General features: G+C 44.1%; 1 protein-coding gene across 1 annotated transcript; it reads left to right on the top strand.

The window, feature by feature from the left end:
• The first annotated feature begins 323 nt into the window (after positions 1-323).
• Positions 324-14,579, top strand: ism2b (isthmin 2b). Its single transcript, XM_079290453.1, has 6 exons — positions 324-718; positions 3,886-4,137; positions 5,424-5,757; positions 9,092-9,229; positions 9,353-9,421; positions 11,956-14,579. Exons 1-6 carry the CDS (start codon positions 608-610, stop codon positions 12,471-12,473), a joined length of 1,422 nt encoding a protein of 473 aa, XP_079146579.1. The 5' UTR covers positions 324-607; the 3' UTR covers positions 12,474-14,579.
• Positions 14,580-20,471: the final 5,892 nt, after the last annotated feature.

Raw genomic sequence — 20,471 nt, 5'->3', positions numbered from 1 at the left:
CCAGCATCAACCGTCTGAATGCGTGCGTAAAAGGCGAGTTTACCGAAACCGGTTGGCTGGGCGGTGCACACGCATCCACTCGAACTCGTGGATGAACTTCAGCTGGATAATGGATTAACGCAGCAGACAGATAGCAAAAACGAACGGCATACTATTAACTCCAGATGCCAATGTATTGGAAGAAAACACCCACCCACGACGGAATGACTCAGTTTGAAGTAGTTGAATAAGCGAGCGTCGGTGCGGACGGAGAGATTCTGCGTGGGGTATTTAACTTCATTCTGGTACTTAAAGCTCTACCAACTGTGTTTTTATGGGGAAGAGAAGCGCTGAGCTCGACCCGCCATACGGACTGACGGTTGCTGCGCGAGGCGCTGGTACCAGATATGGATAGCGCGCGGGATACCTCTGGGCGCTGCTGCGCATCTTCATAAAGTGCGACACTTCGAGACTGACGACGCCGAAAACTTTATTTGTCCTGAGTCCAGGTTGCTGACAAACGGAGGACCAGGTGGACCCAACCAACACTCTCATTTAGGGAGAACAGTTTTAGAGAAACCTCCAAAGAACTTTACACATCCTCACAGGAAGCTTAGAAGTAGAGAACATGTGTCAAGAGGTCGCGAGGAGATGGCCCGCGCTGCTGCTGGCTGTGTCGCTGCTCCTCGTGGGTTCGGGGACCGGGTTTCCGACCAGACTCAAGAACCCTGCTCACAAGGTACCGTTCACATATTTGTTCAATATCGGCTTTTTGTCAAGTTTAGCAAGTTGCAGCAACAAGTTTCAAAAAGCAGCGAAGTCTTAAAATCACACCTGCCGCCAAAGAAAACTATTTTTTTCTCAAATACTTAGCTAAAGTTAGCTCGGTGGAGCATCTTTGCTAACTGTTGTAAAATGTCGATAGTCTAATTTTGTAGTCAGCTTTATTGCTTAATATCATATCTTCATTCACGTCCTACCTTTTATTTCAATGCTTTGGCAACTTTGAATGCCAATAAAGTCACTAAATTATACAAATATCACAAAACTAATACTAAAATCATCAAAAATTGTGATGTGTTTGAAAATAAACCGAATTGCCATACTCATATTGAATAATGTCATTAATAAGTATTGGGTACGACACACTCTAGAATCAGGTGCCTTTAGGCATTTAGAAAAATATTACGAGTTATTAATTTGTAATTTCCAACACATTCTATGTTTATTTGCTCGTCTTTTTATAAAAATGTGAATGTCATAGAAGTGGACCTTCTGTTTCCATCACATGATTGAATGAATGAAGTGATGTGAAAGGACAGAATCTCTCCTCTTCACTGGTACACTGTGGGCTGTGTCTATGGGAATGTTGATGTTACACACAGACATATTTGGATATCAAAGCCTTTTAGTGTGTGTTTGGGTCAGAGTTCAGCTTTTGCCTTTGAACTCTCCTTCTTGTGTGGCCTCCCATAGATTCCCTATTGGGACTCTCTCATCATCTGTCTGACTGATGTCAAAGCAGAACTAGGGAGGGAGGAGGAGAAGGAAATGATTAGTGAGAAGAAGAAGAAATCTCCCTGTGGCTGTGTGACTGTGTGGCTGTTCATTTCCTTCACCAAAAGGCTGCCGTTGGTGACTCTGTGCCCTGGCCTGTGACCTGCTGTAAGCGTTGGATGGAGAGGAGAGATTAGCAGAGGAAGAGAGGAGGAGGTGCCCAGTAATGAGATGCTTATGTAACCAGAATAAGGCGAGCCCTCGGCGTCTCTCACACTGGTGCTCGGGTCAAGTGTCATTCATCTGATTGTTTACATTGGCTCTTTTTTGTGTTAATGTGGAATTTCCTGTTTTTGGTTTTACCCCCATCCCTCAGTGAAGAAGAAAAGGAGGGGGGGGGGGGTTTGTGTTGAAGTGGCCTCTTTTCTAAAACTCGGGACCTGTTTGCCCTGACTGTTTTGTACCCCCACTTTCCACCCCGACCTCCACAACCTCACCCTGATTCCACCAGGCATGCATTTGTTGTCCCGTTTCCATTTGCTAAAGATGGCGATCAAAGAGCGTGCATAGTTTCTTGTTCTTGGGTAATGGTTTGGAAACAGCCAAGTGCAGAGGCCTTTGATATCTGCGGGCACATAAATCAGGGCTGCCACACCGCCTGACCGCATTCCGTCGCTGCTCCTCACCTCGGCCCCTGCTGCCCCCATCCCGTCTCCCTGACCTGAATGTGTGTCACCATCAGCAGTAGCTATGACAGTAGCTCAAAATGGAACCAGCCTTTTCAGTTTAGTAAGAGGAGGACACAGTGCATGCAACTAATGTTTGTCTAAGAGAGAAACAGCCTCCAGACCAGACAGAGGTCCCCCACTGCATCCAGATAGTCTCACTCTTAAACACACTGCATGCCATCAGCCGTCAGCCTTTGATTAGAAGCGCCCCACTACAGAGAGGAGAGCAGGATCAGAGAGAACGAGGGGGAGGAAGAGAGGAGGAGAGTGATATACAGGGCAAAGAATACAGGATCCAGATGTGTAACAAGACGCGATGAGGAGGGTGTGAAAGTATGTGACTCTGGACCCTCTGTGTCTGTGGGTGTGGAGGTGGAGGAGCATGTGTGTGAATTGGTGTGTAATGTGAATATTGTCACTGCTGGTCAGATTTGACAGTGATTCACTCATGCTGCTAATAACAGGCCAGTGACACGGTCAAATGGAGCATCATTTTATTCTCCAATAACATCTGATATGAGACCAGATGTTTGGGTATTTAACGCTTGCATTTTGTCCATCAGTTAATGGATTAATGGCTTCAGCTCTACGAACATCATATCCAGGGCTGAAGAATATCCAGTGGCTAAGATGACAGAGACAAAGGCTGAACATGCTACTTGTCATCACCAGTTTACAGATATCTGGGGAGGGGGCCAACTTCTCTTCATCCATCATTTATCATGCTTGACGGGCTTCTCCTCTAAACAGGCACATGCTTGAGTTTGACCGACCACATAACCTCTTTATGGGACAATCACAGGCCGTCAGTGAAAAGTACGCTCTGTTCTAGAGGCAATAAGTATAAATCATCAACCATTGGGTCATTGATTCAGACAACTCTTCTCCTCTTTAGCCCTCCAACTGCAACTGGTTTGTTCTGAGCAGACCACAAACTGGCTCATGTCAAAACTCAAGGTCCATCCAATCCTGTGTTTGAGCCAATTTAGCATATTCAGGACAATATAGACAGACCAGGCTTCTTTACAGGCATGGCTTTTGTGTTTTACCAGTATCGGGTATGAATAGATATGCGTCTCATTATGAAACACTGGAGAATGAAACCAAAGAAAAATCCATTTTCAGTGACTATAGTCCAGATACAGTACACAGATCTACAATTCCCCGCCGTTATAATGTCACCATTAATCCCCATAAATCTCAGAGATCAACATGTCTTCCTGCTGGGCTCAGTAACTGGAAAACCTGAAAGGTCAAATGAAGTGGCGGCCATAGTGGCGGCGGCACGGCAGGTTCAGACACGCTCGCAGCAGCCCAGGGGTCCCACGCCTCCCAGGCCCTCTCATTAAAGCTAAAAGAGGAGCTCTCTGGCACAGGCCCCTCTTTGTCCACAGACTGTTGTGGGAAAAAAAGAAAAGAATGAAATGAACGAAGGCTGGTTGGTCACTTGGCTGGTTAGTTGGATGCCTCGGGGGCTCTGTGGAATTACTGACCAAGCTACAATGTGGTCGATGGTTTAAAGGCTTATTCCTGGAGACAGAGCACTAATTGTTTTTCATCAATGAGTCACTATAGATATAGGTCTTTATTTGCATCATTAGCCCTGACGTAGCCACTGGCTTATGTTATTGTTTCTGGTCCAGATAAAGTCTTCATCTTGTGTCTCTACTCGTTCTTTCAGGCTCATGGCCACCCGATTCACAGCGGTGGGGTCCAATATGTGCCTGAGGCTTTGGAGCAGCAGAACCAAGTCCAGAGTCTCCTATCTGAGCCCCACAGCCACCAGAGGAGGTGGTCCCACCCCCAGCACCGCTCCGTTGGTGTTCTTCCACAGCCCGAGCCTGAGGAGGAGACCAAACCCTTCATCCTCGACCTCAAGAACTTTCCAGACCTGGCCAATGCTGACATCAACTCACAGAACCCCAACATACAGGTGAGTCTCAGACAGGCTTATATATGAAACAGGTGCAGTGCCCGTTCGGGACATGCCCGTTTGGAACAAGGCGTATTGCATGGCCCTCAGAAGGGCTCATCGTAGGGCTGTCGGGAGCCGCTCATTGCGCGTTGACTCCAGGGAAGTGAAGAAGAGTTTGGTTGTAACGTTAGTGTATCCATCTTTCAGCAGCAACGTGAAATGAATGAGTGAATGAGTGAATAAAGGCCCGACGACAGAGCCCTGAAGCCCTGCTGCACAACATTTATTAAAAGGTAAAAAGATGATGGTTCAATTGAAAATGACGTAAAAACGATGCAGATGTCTATACTGTAGATTCCTCTGGGCCCACAGAGTCCAGGAGAAAATCATTTTGTTTTTGAGACTTATGGTTACAGGTTACAGGGGTGTATTGCTGGGGACTCTCCCACAAAGTGTGAAGTAGTAGATGCTCCATTGTTAGCCTTTTGTTGAGTTAAGTAATCTATTTTCCTTATCATTTGTGTAACTTTCAGTCTAAGCTTAGTGACCCGGCTGCATATTATTTTGCTATTATTGAATTAAAGGCTCTGTCGTCATAGCTGTGAGCCATTGAGTCCTCATCTTCTAAATGTACCCAAAACGTTCAAAAGTGATCAGAATGTGGTTAGAGGGACATGAGGATGTCTCCATCAAGTAGAGAAACCGATGTCATGCCTGATCATGTAGCAAAATCTGACTCAAAGATATATTCAACTAAGACGAATGAACTATTAGTTCATTCCTAACTGTGAAATTGAGTTCACAACAGAAGAAAAGGATTTCCGCTGGAGTCTCCCTGTTGCTGGTCTTCACATCAGCTGAAGTGGGCCCTTGGAAGTACTGTAACATCGAGGATGAGTCAAATTGAGCTAATGAGAGGTAGTTATCCAGAATAAATGCTCATATTCGCTCCCTGAGCGGATCGCTTGGTTGGCTGAATACTCATGCTCACGTCTGGCTGGCTGACTTAGATCAGTGGGTTCGCTTGCTAAAAAACTTCTCAGACGATTTGAGTTGTAACTCAAAAGTATTGGAGGTACTTTTCGTTTTTTATGACACATTATGGCAAAATCACAGTCAACGCGGAAATACTGGACAGTTCAATGGCTTGTTGTGTCATTGTCTCCTACTCACCGTTATTAAGTCATTTCTAAGTTTGGTTTGCTAGTTTAGACTAATCAGAGAGAGTTGTTAAGCAAATATTGATGCTGTCCAAGATCAGATCAGTGACACACAGACTTCAGATTGATTCTATTTCTGCGTAGGTAACCATTGAGGTGGTGGACGACCCTCAGATGGAGGTAGAGATGGACCTCGCCAAGGAGAAAGACTGGCTACCTTCTTCTTCCTCCTCACCCTCCTCCACAGTGGATTGGCTCGGAGGCAAAAAGCTTTTCTGGCCTCTTTTTTGGAGTTACACCGACAGCGATTCCAGCGAGGACAGCAACAGCCGGTCAGGCATGGAGGAAACTGGCGAGGAAGAGGAGGAGGAGGATTACTCCCTGGATTACGGTAGTGAAGAGCCATTACCCAGCGGAGTGGGCGGGGACTGGGATACACGTTGGAACGAAGGCTGGGATCCAATGCAGAGCTACTATGGTAAGGTTTGCCAAGTGGTACGCTGGCTGTCTGCTGGTGCAGCCACACAGCTCTTTTAGATATGACTTCATCACAATGATTATGGCTTTTAGAAAAGGACCAAAATGTATCCTGTGAGTTTTACCAAAGAAGGGGAATGCAAAAGGGGAAAGTATGGAAATACAGTTACTGAATTTATCATATGAAAAAAGAGATGGAAATATCTGGAAGGAGAGAAAGAGAGACAGAGAAGTACAGAGTGGCTCAGGAAGGCTGCATGATAACTTCACAGTCAGAGAGAAGCAAGCGATGCCAGCAGGCAGCATAAGCATTGGACCATCAGGACATTGTGGGTAATGCGTACTTTGAAGTGGACACTGGTCGTGCTGGGTAGAGGCCTGCCTTTTGAAGATGGGTCCGATGCGCTCGCTAATGGCAGCGTGAGGCCGCCACTGTTCCCTGGGACAAAGCAGCCCTCTGCCTGTGGACAATTAGGGGGCAGATTTGGAACACAGAATGACGGGCCATTCGGTCGGCCCTTTTCATCCTTCCCCGGGACCCCAAGGCCCCCCCCCCCCCCCCAGACCCTGGCGGCCCTCACTGCCGTCTGCAGCTCAGCCTTTAGAGCCAGTTCAAGAATTCCGGGGGGCTTTCAGGGCTCTGCACAACTTTTACAGCTCTTTTCCCCCCTCTTAATTCTGCCTTCCTCTGGTGGGAAAACATGTTGTGTCTCAGCCTGCACAGACCACGTATTCATTGGTAAATACAGTAAATAATTAGGGAGAAAGAGAAAGGTGTACATAGTGAATGAAAGGGAGAGAAGAGGACGAAGAGAAAGAACGGGCAAGGCAGTGTGTGATTCCTACTGTAGATCAGAGAGCAGTCATGGGCTCACCACAGCCGGAGGCTTCATTCTTCAAAGATATTTCACATAAATACAAATCTGTGCATGATCGCTCTATTTGTTTTCAACGGTTGTTGTTGCACTCACTTCTACTGTTGTGTTGTCATCTCAAAATGTGCTAGCAGGTGGCTAGTTTGGGCTAGTTTTTACTCTTCATACCAATATATAGATTTGAACTGTTGTACATTGGTGTTCCCCAAGGTTCAATACTGGGGCCTCTTCTGTTCAACATCTACATGCTTCCACTAGCTCAGATTATGGAAAGCAACAAAGTGTGTTATCATAATTATGCAGACGACTCACAAATCTACATAACTATGTCACCAGGGGACTATAATCCCATACAAGGGCTGGGTAACTGCATTGAACAAACCAACAACTGGATGTGCCAGAATTTTCTTCAATTAAACAAAGATAAAACAGAAGTAATTGTTTTTGGTACCAATGACGAACAATTGAAAATCACCGCTCAGCTTCAATCACTGATGTTAAAACCCACAAACCAAGCCAGATATCTAGGTGTAGTTATGGATTCAGACCTCAACCTGAACAGCCATATCAAGACAATTACAAAATCAGCCTACTATCACCTGAAGACTATATCAAGGATTTGAGGACTTATGTCTCAACAGGATTTGGAAAAACTTGTCCACGCATTTATCTTCAGCAGACTGGACTACTGTAACGGTGTGTTTACAGGTCTCTGTAAAAAGTCTGTCAGAAAGCTGCAGCTGATTCAGAACGCTGCAGCTCGAGTCCTCACTAAGACCAGGAGGGTGGATCACATCACTCCAGTTCTGAGGTCTTTGCACTGGCTTCCTGTCCAACAAAGAATTGACTTTAAAATCCTGCTGTTGGTTTACAAAGCACTGAATGGTTTAGGGCCAAAATACATCTCTGATCTGCTGCTACCTTATGAACCATCCCGACCCCTCAGGTCGTCTGGGACCGGTCTACTTACTGTTCCCAGAGTCAGAACTAAACATGGAGAAGCAGCGTTCAGTTTTTCTGCTCCACATATCTGGAACAAAGTCCCAGAAAGCTGCAGGTCTGCTGAGACCCTCAGCTCATTTAAATCAAGATTGAAGACCTTTCTGTTTGCTGCTGCCTTTAATTGAACCACATTCAATGAATATATGAATCAATTTCCTGCATTTCTGCATTTTACTACTGTATTTTATTTCTTACACTGTTCTTAATTGCTGTTAAATCTCCTTTTCTTTTGCCTTATGTTTTGATGCTTTTAATGATTTTAAAAGGACTGCACAATATATCGCCATTTCCTCCGGGACCGAGTTCGTGCAAGGCATACACTATAAAACGCAGATCGGCAGAGATCTTTTCCAGACGTGGTTTGTGTGCGAGTAATTGCAAAATTGCGGCAGTATATAGTTGATTGCGTGCAGCGTAATGTCTCAGGGAGACATCGATTCAAATTTAGAAAGTGCACAATATGTCGCCATTTCCTCCGGGACCGAGTTCCTGCAAGGCGTACACTATAAAACGCAGATCGGCAGAGATCTTTTCCAGACGTGGTTTGTGTGCGAGTAATTGCAGAATTGCGGCAGTGTATTGTTGATTGCGTGCAGCGCAATGTCTCAGGGAGACATCGATTATTGTTTCAATGTATGTTTTAAATCTCCTTTACTTTTGCCTTTATGCTTTTAATGGTTTCATGTGAAGCACTTTGAATTACCTTGTTGTTGAAATGTGCTATACAAATAAACTAGCCTTGCCTTGCCTTACATGTAGTCAAGCCAGCAAAAGGCAACAATGCCTATTAAGTGGTCACATCTAAAGACTCTGAACATAAATCAAAGATGTCTGCCTCGGCTCCTTCTGTAATTAAGACTCTCTTGAGACCTCGTTCCCGTATGGCCACATGGCGAGTTGGCAGCGCCCACAAAGTCAAATTGGGTGCTCGCTACACCCAAGCTGGTATTTCTGCACCCACCTCGCCTTTAATCAAGAATGACTTGTTTTCAGTGTTATTAACACCACAAGGAAACATGGTGCAGAGGCGGACAGCCGCAGCACAGCTTCTCTCTCTAATTTGACTGAGGCCTTCTTAAAAAGAATCTGGGTTTGCATGGGAAAGGCTGGACCAGGAGAGAATTGTCATTCATATGGAATGAGACAGTCCAGCCCTGGATGAGACTGTTGAAGTACATGCTGAGGTCTCTTTAACACAAACCTGTACGGTGTTTTGTTGTATGTGTTTTTTGAAATAGTTTCTTATCAGTTTGTTCAATACAGTACATGTCTGTATTGTAATCTGTGCCAGGAAGCATGATGGAGAGCTCCTGTAACTACATTGAATTCCATGCTTTCCTTTTGTATTCCTCTCATTATCTCTCTGATATGTAAATGATATTGTGCTTAGTAGAATGTTTTTGTTTTGCTTCAGTTTGTGGCACCGACAGTGTTTGCATTTTGTTTTTCTTTCCACAGAGAAGGAGACAGATGAGTGGACTCCCTGGTCTCCGTGTTCAGTGACATGTGGAAACGGTGAGAGGACGAGGACTAAATCCTGTGGCTACTCCTGCACTCTCACAGAAGCCTCCAAGTGTGACCTGGAGCCTTGTCCTGGTGAGAATATATTTCCCTTTCAATAGAGAAACAATAAACCAAAGCCAGAGTATTTACATATTTACCTTCTACTTTCCCAGCTGTTTCTTTAATCTACAGCTGATGTATCACTCTTCTCTGTAGGTGATGTCAACACTGTGGTAGAGCCTTTCCCCTTTGAGATGGAGAATGGCACAGAGCCATTTGGTACAGGTGAGTTTTTCTAATGGGAAGTTCTCCTGACCATCTGTCATTAGCTGAAAGGGTCGCACCATATTTTAACCCATTAACTGCAAGCTGTTTATACTGTACAGTCCACAATTTACAATCAAAGCCAGTCAGATATATACTGTTGTTGTAGTTACCTCTTTGGCTGATGGATTATGGGGGTCACTAATAGGCGGACCGCAGTCCGGACCCTGTTCCTCATGGACCTATAACCAATCGATAATTGAGAATTATTACATTTTTACGGAGCGCTTCTATTTTAACAGCCTTTACAGCACTCTTCAGCGGTCCAGAAAACATACCAACCAATTGTATGCGTTGTAAATCACATCACGTGATGCTACTCAGCCAATCACATATGGGTGTTCAGATAAGCATGTGATATACACACACAGCAGAGAGACGGGACAAGAGACCAATAGTCGGAGAAGTACGTGAGTCAGACATTCTCCAAAAACAGAAAAGTGGACAGAGAGACCAGAGCCTTTGACCACGGATGGACAGACTGTTATATGGACACTTTAAAACCAGTCTGTCTCGTGTTCAGAGTGGTGATTATTAAAAGCAGTAATGTGAAGCGCCAAAGACGAAGAACAAATCCTTTGAGCAAACGTACCCACTCACATCTGCAATAAAGGCACAGAGAATATACAATCTAAGAGCCCAATATGATCAGAATCATAACACGTTAACTCACTGACCAACAATGATGTTAACAGTGTTGGGAACCAATAACCAATAACCAATAACCAAACTATAAACTAAGTCTCATAATTAGTGTTCACTCACAATGTCAACAGTGAAAGTAATATTACACATTCAGAGTGAAAGTGAAGGTGTTGAGTACGAGCACAGACCACATATCAGCTGTAATCACAATACACATGCACAAAGTAATCACAGACAGCTGCTCCTTACAGCATAACAGACTTCATTAAGTTCCAGTAATAATGATCTGGTCAACTAATATCTAACACGAACAACAAATATACATCTATGAGCACGCTATCTAAAATCAACAACATCTGTGGTGAGAGAGAGTGTGTGTGTGAGCATGCATGTAGGTGTGTGTGTGGGGGGAAGAAGCCAGAAACTGCTCAGACAATGGGCTACGTCATCTAAAACGTGGCACGGCACGTGGGACTACAAGTGGAGGGGTAGTTCCACTCGTGACCATGCCGCGCGAAACAATAGACATCTCGTTATCTCCACGTGTCTGAGGTAGTTAGCTCAACTATATGTGTGTGTGTGTGGGTTAGTAGAAGAAGAGAGAAAGCAAACAAAACAAGAAATCCTCACCACCGATAAAGTACGAAAATCATGATTCTACCACACAGAAGTTTGGCTGACGAAGTTTCATTCGTGATCCTGATTACTTTTACTTATAAAGCAACGACTTCCCACTCACTCGCGGTGACTGATCTATTACACCACGGTTGCAGCAGTATGAAATACACAGTCATTTCTACATTAACGATCTTGGTCGTTAATCTCGGCCATTATTGAGCATACACAACAGACCTAGGGTTTTCTTTTAAAAACAGCAATGTTGTGTTTCCGTGCTTCCTTACCCTGACAGAGGGAAGAGCAATGTTTATACCAGGTGTCCCTGGTTATGTTATAAACTCTGAGACTTCCGGTCACAGAGTTTATAACATAACCAGGGAAGTCCCGCCTCGGCATCCCAGGCCTCGTCCAATGAGAGCAGTGCTGAGTTTTGGTCAACCGAAACTCAGGATTCACAGGATTCTTGGGGGGTTTGGTGTTTTATCAACCCAGATCAGGCTTTTGGCTAAACAAGCTGGCCGAGGTACATGGTCAGCCCCAACAACAGAGAGGATAGAGCTGAGACAAGTGGTTTAATAACCACAGCTAAAGTCCCTGCTCACACATTTATCATTTTAGAAGATGAGAAGAATATAACATCGTGGCTCTTTGGGTTGATCACTTCACACCTGAATGAACTGAACTCAAAGCTGCAGGACAAAGACAATTCACTTAAATACATTTTTCAAAAGCTTTCTGTTATGTATTACATTTTTTTATCCAGTCCTTATTTTACTTGAAAGGAGAAAAGAACATGTATTTATTATTAGAGCATTTATTATTTATAAGTCATCCAGTATTTGAATTTGAAATCTGACAATAAATATTGTTGAGATAACATTCAATTGAACTTTCTTTATTTCATCACTTTGTCAGTTGTTGACTACATACAGATGTTAATATAACTGCGAGGCTACTTCAATATATATATATGGGACTAAATGATAACGCCAGTTAGACATTGTTGTGATGATCTGAACCTTTGCATGAGGAAATTCTCTCTAAATGGATGATGGTAACATGCCCCTGATATGCTGTCACAGGGGAATGTAGCACTAGTGTGGAGCAGTGCAGCACTGTAACATAGATGTTTGTAGATGCCAGACATTGGATCCAAACTTGACTACTCAGTGGCCTCTGTTAGTGCGACCATGAACAACTGCAACAAACTATTGCTGTCCTCTTTCCAATAGATGTGGACAGCTGTGAGAAGTGGCTCAACTGTAAGAGCGAGTTCCTCCAGAGGTACCTCCACCAGATGTTGTCTGAGCTGCCCAGCTGCCCCTGCTCCTTCCCCTCTGAAGTGGCGTACACTGTGGTCAGTGTCCACGATGAGAACCACGGTCGACAGTTCCGCTGGCGTGACGCCAGCAGCCCCAAGGAGCGCCTGGACATCTACAAGCCGTCAGCGCGTAGCTGCATCCGCTCAGCACTCTCCGGCGACTCATCTACTCTCGCAGCGCAGCACTGTTGTTATGGTGATCGTGGCCGGCTGATCACGCGTGGGAAAGGCGCAGGAATGCCTAACCTGATCAGCACTGAGTTTTCACCTGAGCTGCACTTTAAAGTTGACGTGCTGCCTTGGATTCTCTGCAAGGGAGACTGGAGTCGCTTCCATGCTGTGCGGCCACCAAATAATGGATTGAGCTGCCCAGAAAACCCCCATGAAGACGTGTTCATGAATGAACTGGAAGAGGCCAGGGAGTACTGAGGGACCACAGCCAAAACTACCACTTCACTCAGAGAGTCAGAGGGCCCAATCCTAATTTGAGAGGAGACTGTCTTCTTTAAAAGTCATGAAATGTTACATCTGAACCATCATGCATTAACCGAGCACTGACGCAGAGGAAATGCGTGTCCTGATATCAGGCTACGCTGAACTGAACTGAATTACAAGAATGGAAAGAAATACAGTGTTCTCCCATCGCTTGCCAACCTGTTTCACATCTGACATAACAACAAGGTCTCTCTCTTTATATTCACACTCTCCTGGGTGCGTGTTAGCATGATGTCTACATACTGGCTTTTTGATGATGATTGACAATAGCAACATATGGTAAACATCCAGATAATGCTTCTCGTAGGCTTTACATTAGAAAACCAATAAATGTGGGCTGGTTATATTGATGAAGCAAACACGTGTATGGGAAGAGTCCAACAGAAGAATATCCCAATTATGCTGCTACAATATCAAATCCTTCAGGTTTTACAAATGTATTAACAAAACAGGACATTGGGAAACCCAAAAGATGCCACCTGCAGTACCAGTAATCTACATTTCAGCCATTCTTTTGGGACACAAAAAAAGTAGTAATGTTAGAAGAATTTAAGACCTCACAGAGATGTAAGCTACAAGGATTAGAAACATTGTGCTGTCTGCTGAGAGTGATGAGAATATCCCATTAGCAGTAATGTTACTGGAACAGCACATTTGATTGAAAATGTTTTGTCACACAGATTGATTTCATATGTTTCCTCATATTTTAACAACCAGGAAGATGTATGATCTGGGTGCCAAAGAGTTAAAAATCAGACTTGTGTAAATCCAGCTCCCAAATCTCTATGGTGCAAATGTAGGAAACATTCTGTTCTACAGTGAGTGGATTGTGCTCATAGATCTCTACAATGTTCTCAGGGGGGCTAACTGACCATGATAAACACATTTGTTACATTACAGTCATTTAGCAGACGCTTTTTTATCCAAAGCGACTTACAATTCAGATCCTATCACATTCACACACCGTAGGCACAGCTATGGGAGACATTCGTTCATTTACCTCGGCAGCCGAGCACTATTGGAACTAGTACAAAGTGTTTTGGGAGGAAGATTAGGAGAAGCGTATCGGATGTCTAATCCTGATTGTAATTGATGAACAGATAATGCTTTTTGTGCAGTTTCAAATATAAGTTTGAACCCTTAGAACTGAATAGTTGATGCATTGTGTGTGGTAGGAAGATGCCATTGACACTTAAACTGTTTGCTTAGGGTCCTTGGGTTTATGAACATAACTTGATTGGATAGAAAGGACAGTCCTACTTCAATAATAAACCCTGAGAGGTCATGCAGTTGGAGCTTTTACCCTCGAGGGCAGGGTAAGGAAACAGGGTAAGGAAATACCTCATAAGGTGCAAAGGATTGAAAAAATATGTTGAGCATAATTAGAATAGTTTTTAGCATTGCAGCAGTAGCCGTGTTAACACTGCACCTCACACAGTGGCGGTGTTGTTAATCGTACGTACATTAAATACCTTCAAACTTCAGGACTGCACTTTCTATCCAGTCTTATTCGACGGATGTTCACTCCAAACGTTTTTCAGGAATTCTGCCTCCAGATGTGTACAACACATTTACATTTTGGAATCACCGATCATTAAAAAGGAAGGCACTTTATTTAAGATATATATATATATATACACAAAAGATTTATCGAAATCACGACTCATGTTGGCCATTTGTTGATGACAGTGTTATTGTGAAGGGAAACGTGTCAGAAATACTGCATTGTGCTATGAAGGTGCACATATCAAGTGTTCTGTTGAGGAAAGCATGATCTTGTTGTGATTTCTGAATCTAGTATTACATGGTGTTGTACAGTATTTATTTGTCTGTTCTCTTTTTTAAGTTTGCTGAAGCTTTGAAATGTCTCTCTACTCAACATGGTGCACTAATCTGACGCAGAAATGAAGGCACCCATTATCAAAAGGGAAACCACTTGTCACATATCACTTCATACAGCAACATCAAGTGTCTTTTTCGTTCTACTTTGTACTGCAGTGCTTCATGAATGTGTTGTTGCAATTATGCTGAAGAAATATATAAAGACCTTGCATTCATCATCTGACTCTTTAATGTGCCGTTTCTTTTTCCACACTTTGGATACTGTGTTGTGGAGCCAAGCATAGCATAGCACTGGAGAGCAACATTCCTTAAAACTCAACTGAGTAGTTCTTTTATTGACTGACATAGCAAACTTTTCCGTACCTTTCCTCTCCAACAAGACAGGTACAGTGCAGCAAGCGTTCCCTTTCGGAGCAAACATGTCACTTCCTTCTTTGCAGCAACAGGCTAAATATTAAGACATCCATTGGGAGCTACTGTACCAAGACCTGCCAGAAATGAAGTGTGACAGAGCGTTCAGGCTTCTGTTTCCGGTAGGCCGACCACAAATGTTTGAATCCTCCATATCAGGATTTTAGCAAAGAATAGATTCACGTTCAAAGGCCAGTTTGACATTTTGGGAAATATGCTTATTTTCTCTCGTGCCGAGAGCTAGATATAAAGATTCATACCACTCTCATGACTGTACGGTGAATATGAAGCTACAGCGAGCAGACAGTTAGCTTAGCACATCCTAAGGTAACAAAATCTGCCTTCCAGCTCCTCTGGTTCCTGAATTGAATCAATGTGAGGATGATACATAGATCGCATTTTTTCAACTGGTCCAGTTGAGTACTCTACCCACCCCGTCTACCTTGGAGTAACCCTGGATCTTACTCTCTCCTTGGAGCACATCAACAATACAAAATCCAAAGTCGGTTCCCGAAACAACATTCTACGGAAACTGACCAACTCCAAATGGGGAGCCACAGCACAAGATGTACTGCTCTGGCCCTGTGCTATTCCTCTGTGGAATATGCATGTCCTGTTTGGGAGAGGTCAACCCATGCCAAGAAACTTGACCCAGCACTGGACAACACCTGCCGCCTGATCACTGGCTGCTTGAAACCCACCAACACAAGCAACCGTCACCTCCTCGCTGGCATTGCCCCTGCTGATATTAAACAGGAAGTTGCCAGCCAAGTCGAGAAAACTAAATCTACTCGTGATGAACACCATCTCCTCCATGGATGTCACCCCCGGCCCAACAGCTAAAGTCAAGAAGAAGCTTCCTCAGCCATGTCCAGCCCCGAACAAAGTCTCGGGAAGAAACCAGAATCCAACTCTGGAGGGAAAAGCTTGAGAATGACCCTCCTCCATCTGTCATGGGAATACCCCCCACTGAAAACCTTCCCCCTGGCCCAGAAGCCCCATGGGCTCAATGGTAAACACTAAACCGCCTGAGAACGAGAACGGGACGATCAACAGCTGCTCTGGTCAGATGGGGCTACAAGGCTGGCCCAACCAGCTGTGACTGTGGAGAAGCAGACCATACTATGGAGCACTGCCTTGTCTGCCCTTCACTACCCAACCCGCAACTCAAAAGACCTTGCCGTGTTCAATAACAATGCAAAGGACTGAGTAAAGAAATGGGAAACTGTCATATAACCATTACGCTTCAGTGAAACGAAAAGAAGAACTGGTCCGGTTTGCAAACGCAAAATTCCCCAGGCCATGTTGCCAGATCAGATTGCCAGTTTTTCAGCCAATCGCGAATGAAAACTAGGCCAATTAAGAAAAGCCTGAAACCCATAAAACCATTACATGTGCAATAGAAAACACATCATACGCATACAAAGCTTCATATCCACATTAAATGACCAAAAGATCACTGTATAGATAAACAGGCTGTCGCAACCCACAAACAGTGCAAATGTCATTGATGACGTCAATTTAAGTAGGTCCTCAGTTATCCCTTAAGAACAATTGAATACAACTCGCGTCAATCAAATATTTTTCTAATTAAAAGAGTTAATAATATGAGTGAGTGTTATTGTTATAATATATTGTTTGGAGCCCAACGGTATTTTCCCAGCTCAATTTAATCAAGAGCAGCCCATTTGGACAGAAAACCAAATCAAACCAAACCTGGACACACTGGCTCCAGGTTTGGTTTGATTTGGTTTGGTCCAACTCAGTGGCGGCTGGTCAATAGAGGGCCATGGGGCATGGCCCCACCATGAGCCACACAAAAAAAATAAATAATAATAATAATAATAATAATAATACTAATAATCATAAATTATAGTAAAATATATGATATCTGCGCAAAATATATGCTTTTCCTGCTCGTCCTCTCTGCCTGTGTGCTCTCTGCTCGTGCTCTCTGTCTGTGTGCACGACACTCTGAGAACGCGCAGCTTGGGGGGCCTAATCGTTTTGGCCCAAAAGAGGCGGGTCTATGAAGCAGTTTAGCCAATTGCTGATTCAAGATATAAATGAGTGACATACAATTTAGCCAATCAGTGCCCTCAAATAGATTCAGAGTGGGGCCAGAACGATCTGGCCCCCCTCGCTGCGTGTTCTCGTCAGGAGAAGTCTCTACAGGCGCGAGCGCCAGCGCTACTCCTCCAAGACCCGTTTGAGAGGAGAACTTTGGCGGAGATTCTGCAGTCAAAGAGCTGATCCCAGACCCTCCTCACTCCTTCCTGCGCGGCAAACAAAGTCCGTTCTGCGACCCTCGAGGCTCAGTACAAAGTCTCTAGGGCGGCTGTGGTTCTTTCGTTGTCAAAGTTGTTAAAGTTGAGCAGGGGGGATAGGTGGTTCTTCGTCTTTCAATCTTTGCTCACGAAGGGCCGTCTTCTTCTCTCTTCTTTCTTCTTTCTTGCTTCTCGTTTCTTCTCACTTGCTTCTCGTTTCTTCTCACTTGCTTCTCGTTTCTTCTCACTTGCTTCTTTCTTCTTTCTTGCTTCTCTCTTGAGCAGAGACGAAGTCCACCGATGCGTCTGTCGAGCGAAGTCCAGGGTCTTCTCAGGTGGAGCACTAGGATGGCTCTAACGACGTTATCCCGCTGGCTGTTAGCGGGTCACTTCTTTTATAATACCTTTGGGTTATCTTGACCCCCCCCCCCTTTCTCACTCGGCATCTGATCCATTCTTCATCATTATGTGTGTGTGCTTATGCTGTGGATGTGTGGAAATCACCTTGCCTCCCGTCGGCCTGATTTTGCAATCCTAACGTCTCTGCTTCTTCACTTCCCCTTTTCTCACTCACACGCTCACATTTCTAACTCAGATTGGTTATCATAATCACAGTTACAATTATCATAATCACAGTTACAGTTATCATAATCACAGTTACAATTATCATAATCACAGTTACAATTATCATAATCACAGTTACAGTTATCATAATCACAGTTACAGTTGTTAATCGCTTTATTTAGCACACACTTGCTTATAAAATAATTATTGATCTCATCCTTCCTCTTTATTATGCTTTGTGCCTTCTCTTCTCAACGGCCGTTATTTCCCCATCCCTTGAAGCCAACACCCTGCTTACTTCCTCTTTCGCCGTACTTTCAGACACACACAGACAGCACTCTTCTCAGTTACACTTATTTTTCTCATCAGGTTGACATTTGTTAAAATCACTTTACATTAGTTATGTAATACATGCTTGCTTTAAAATGATTATTAGATTTCATCTTTTTAACTCTTAATTTTACGCTTTGTGTCCCTTTAGCCTAATTTACAGGCCTACCATATATTCCTCATTTAAGGCTGCTCTCCTGGGATCTCAACTCTTTTTGACACTATGCGTTTACAATAGAACGTCAAAAGACGGCCACAGTTAGCAGAGAATGTACCAATGCAGAAGTAAAGAGATACTTAGAAATCCATCTATCCATCCGTGTGTTGAGTATCTACTGTGGAATGAACACTAAGGAGGTTGGTAGGCCTACTATGGTCCTTCATTGACTCCTAAGCTGACTACAGATGAGTGCTGAGTGGATGGAAGCCAGACACATGTGGACCACATTTCTGCCGCAGAATAACAGATAAATAACCTCAGATAGAGAGAGAGAGAGAGAGAGAGAGAGAGAGAGAGAGAGAGAGAGATAGAGAGAGAGATGAAAGGAGGTTCAAAACTCTGTGGCTAAAAGATGTTATCTGAAATATTGAATGGAGCACGAGTTCACGGGCGGCTGCTTTTAAAAACCTGCTGAATACACTTCACAGTTAGTGGAGGGTGTGTGTGTCATGTTACTGTGGTTATACAGAAGTCCAAGCCGACCATTGTATTTCAATTTAGCTTGGATTGTTTCACGTACAAAATGTGAAAAAATTGGATCATCATCCAAATTTCTGAATGAATGCTTCGCAGCGCACCTACATTTTAGTGAGTGAATGTGTGATGGGATTCATTCCTTTAGTTATGGCTCTGGTGGCCCAGGCCCCGTGCCAGCATTTGGTGGTTACAAATCAGTTTACTTTGGTAGGCTGGCAGGAACATGAGATTTCCTCTGGGTGTACTGCGGCTGGTTAACCGGCAAACAGCATGGCCCTTCAAGTCCCTCGCTGCTCCCGCTACAGGCTGCCTTGCCCCTCCGTCAGATCACTTGTGCTGAGGGTTACCCCAGCCCACGCTAACAAACATACACTCACACACTAACAAGGGTTCAGAGACAAACAGCCGTCATGGAAACACACATATTGCATTGATTGCGGGCCGTGCATTTTATACCAGGGCCTTCAGTGCTGTCCTACTACAGTTGAACCACCTCATTATGACGGCTCATTATAACAGCTACGCGTTATTATGGGTGTATCGAACCGTTCGGTACGAGACTTACGAACCGAACAATACGTTTGAATAATACGAGTGCATTTGGAAAATGCAGAAGCTTAAATTGTGGGAAATATAATGTTTTCGGTGGACTTCGCCCAAACTGGCAACCCATCACGTAAGAGACTCTCTGACCCCGGAAACAACACATTGTACTCTGGTGAGGCGCGTGTGTTCTGGGAGGTGCGCTAAACTAGCTTAGCAGACCTGGCTGGGTCAGGACTGCTAGCCGTGGGGTTGGCCGACACTTTCTTACGATGTCCAGCTTTTCTGGAAATGTCCTTCCGTTTCTCCTCCTTCAACCATTGAGTGTTAAAAAAAACAAAGCTACACCAAGCAAAACGCTAAAAATGTCATGTCAATGTCATAACTTCTTACATATCTTTCAACTTCAGCTCTTACTACTACTAACTTCTGCTAGCTGCTTCAGCTTTACAACAGTCACACTAGCCTACTGACCAATCACGGTGCACGTTAATGCTGAGCTGCACGTTAATGCTGACGTACTTGTAGGCCAGCTAGCAGGCTCTGACATGTCAAAGAATACGCCCAACATCTCAAACTAAAGATCTGATTGGTTGAAGACTATGGCAATCAACAATATCGTCCCCATTCACTTCAACTTCTAGAGGGCCTCGGGCCTCTGTTCTTACCTAGAGACACAGAGGTGAGATCTGATTGGATGAAAGCTCTAATTAAAACAAGCTGCACTGGAAGCAGAGCAACTGAGGAAGACAGTAGCTGTGCAATGAGAAAATAAGATAATGGGAAAAATAATTAGAATACATGTAGTGTATTTGTGAAAAAGTGTTCAATTATATAGTAGCTATAACTCTGATTCTGTTTAGGCCGGCAGAGAAGGCTTAGCTGGCCCTGACGGCCCACCACTGATGGTAACAAACGAACCCATACACATGCTTTAGCTGCTCTGCCTACATGACTCATGAGAATGCCAGTGGATCTTAGGATCTTATGGATTATCTGGAGTTCAATTTATCCCATTCTGCCAGCCTGACACAGAGCCTTGTTCTGAGATGATCAACAAGACTAATCTCAAAATGGAGCCTCCACTCATATGAGGCACAAATCCAAGAGTTGTGGAGCACTTCGCACTTGTGCCAGGTTTCCTCCAGCTACAGGTGGTATCGGTGGTTACGATGTGAAAAAAATAACAAGACTAACCGACATGCAAAGGTCAGCATGCTCACGATAGAAATGTCAACATGCTGATGTGTAGCTGGTATGATGTTTACCGTGTTCATC

Source organism: Melanostigma gelatinosum (assembly GCF_949748355.1).
Source record: "Melanostigma gelatinosum genome assembly, chromosome: 19".
NCBI lineage: Eukaryota > Metazoa > Chordata > Actinopteri > Perciformes > Zoarcidae > Melanostigma > Melanostigma gelatinosum.
This window is presented reverse-complemented; position numbering and strand designations above follow the sequence as displayed.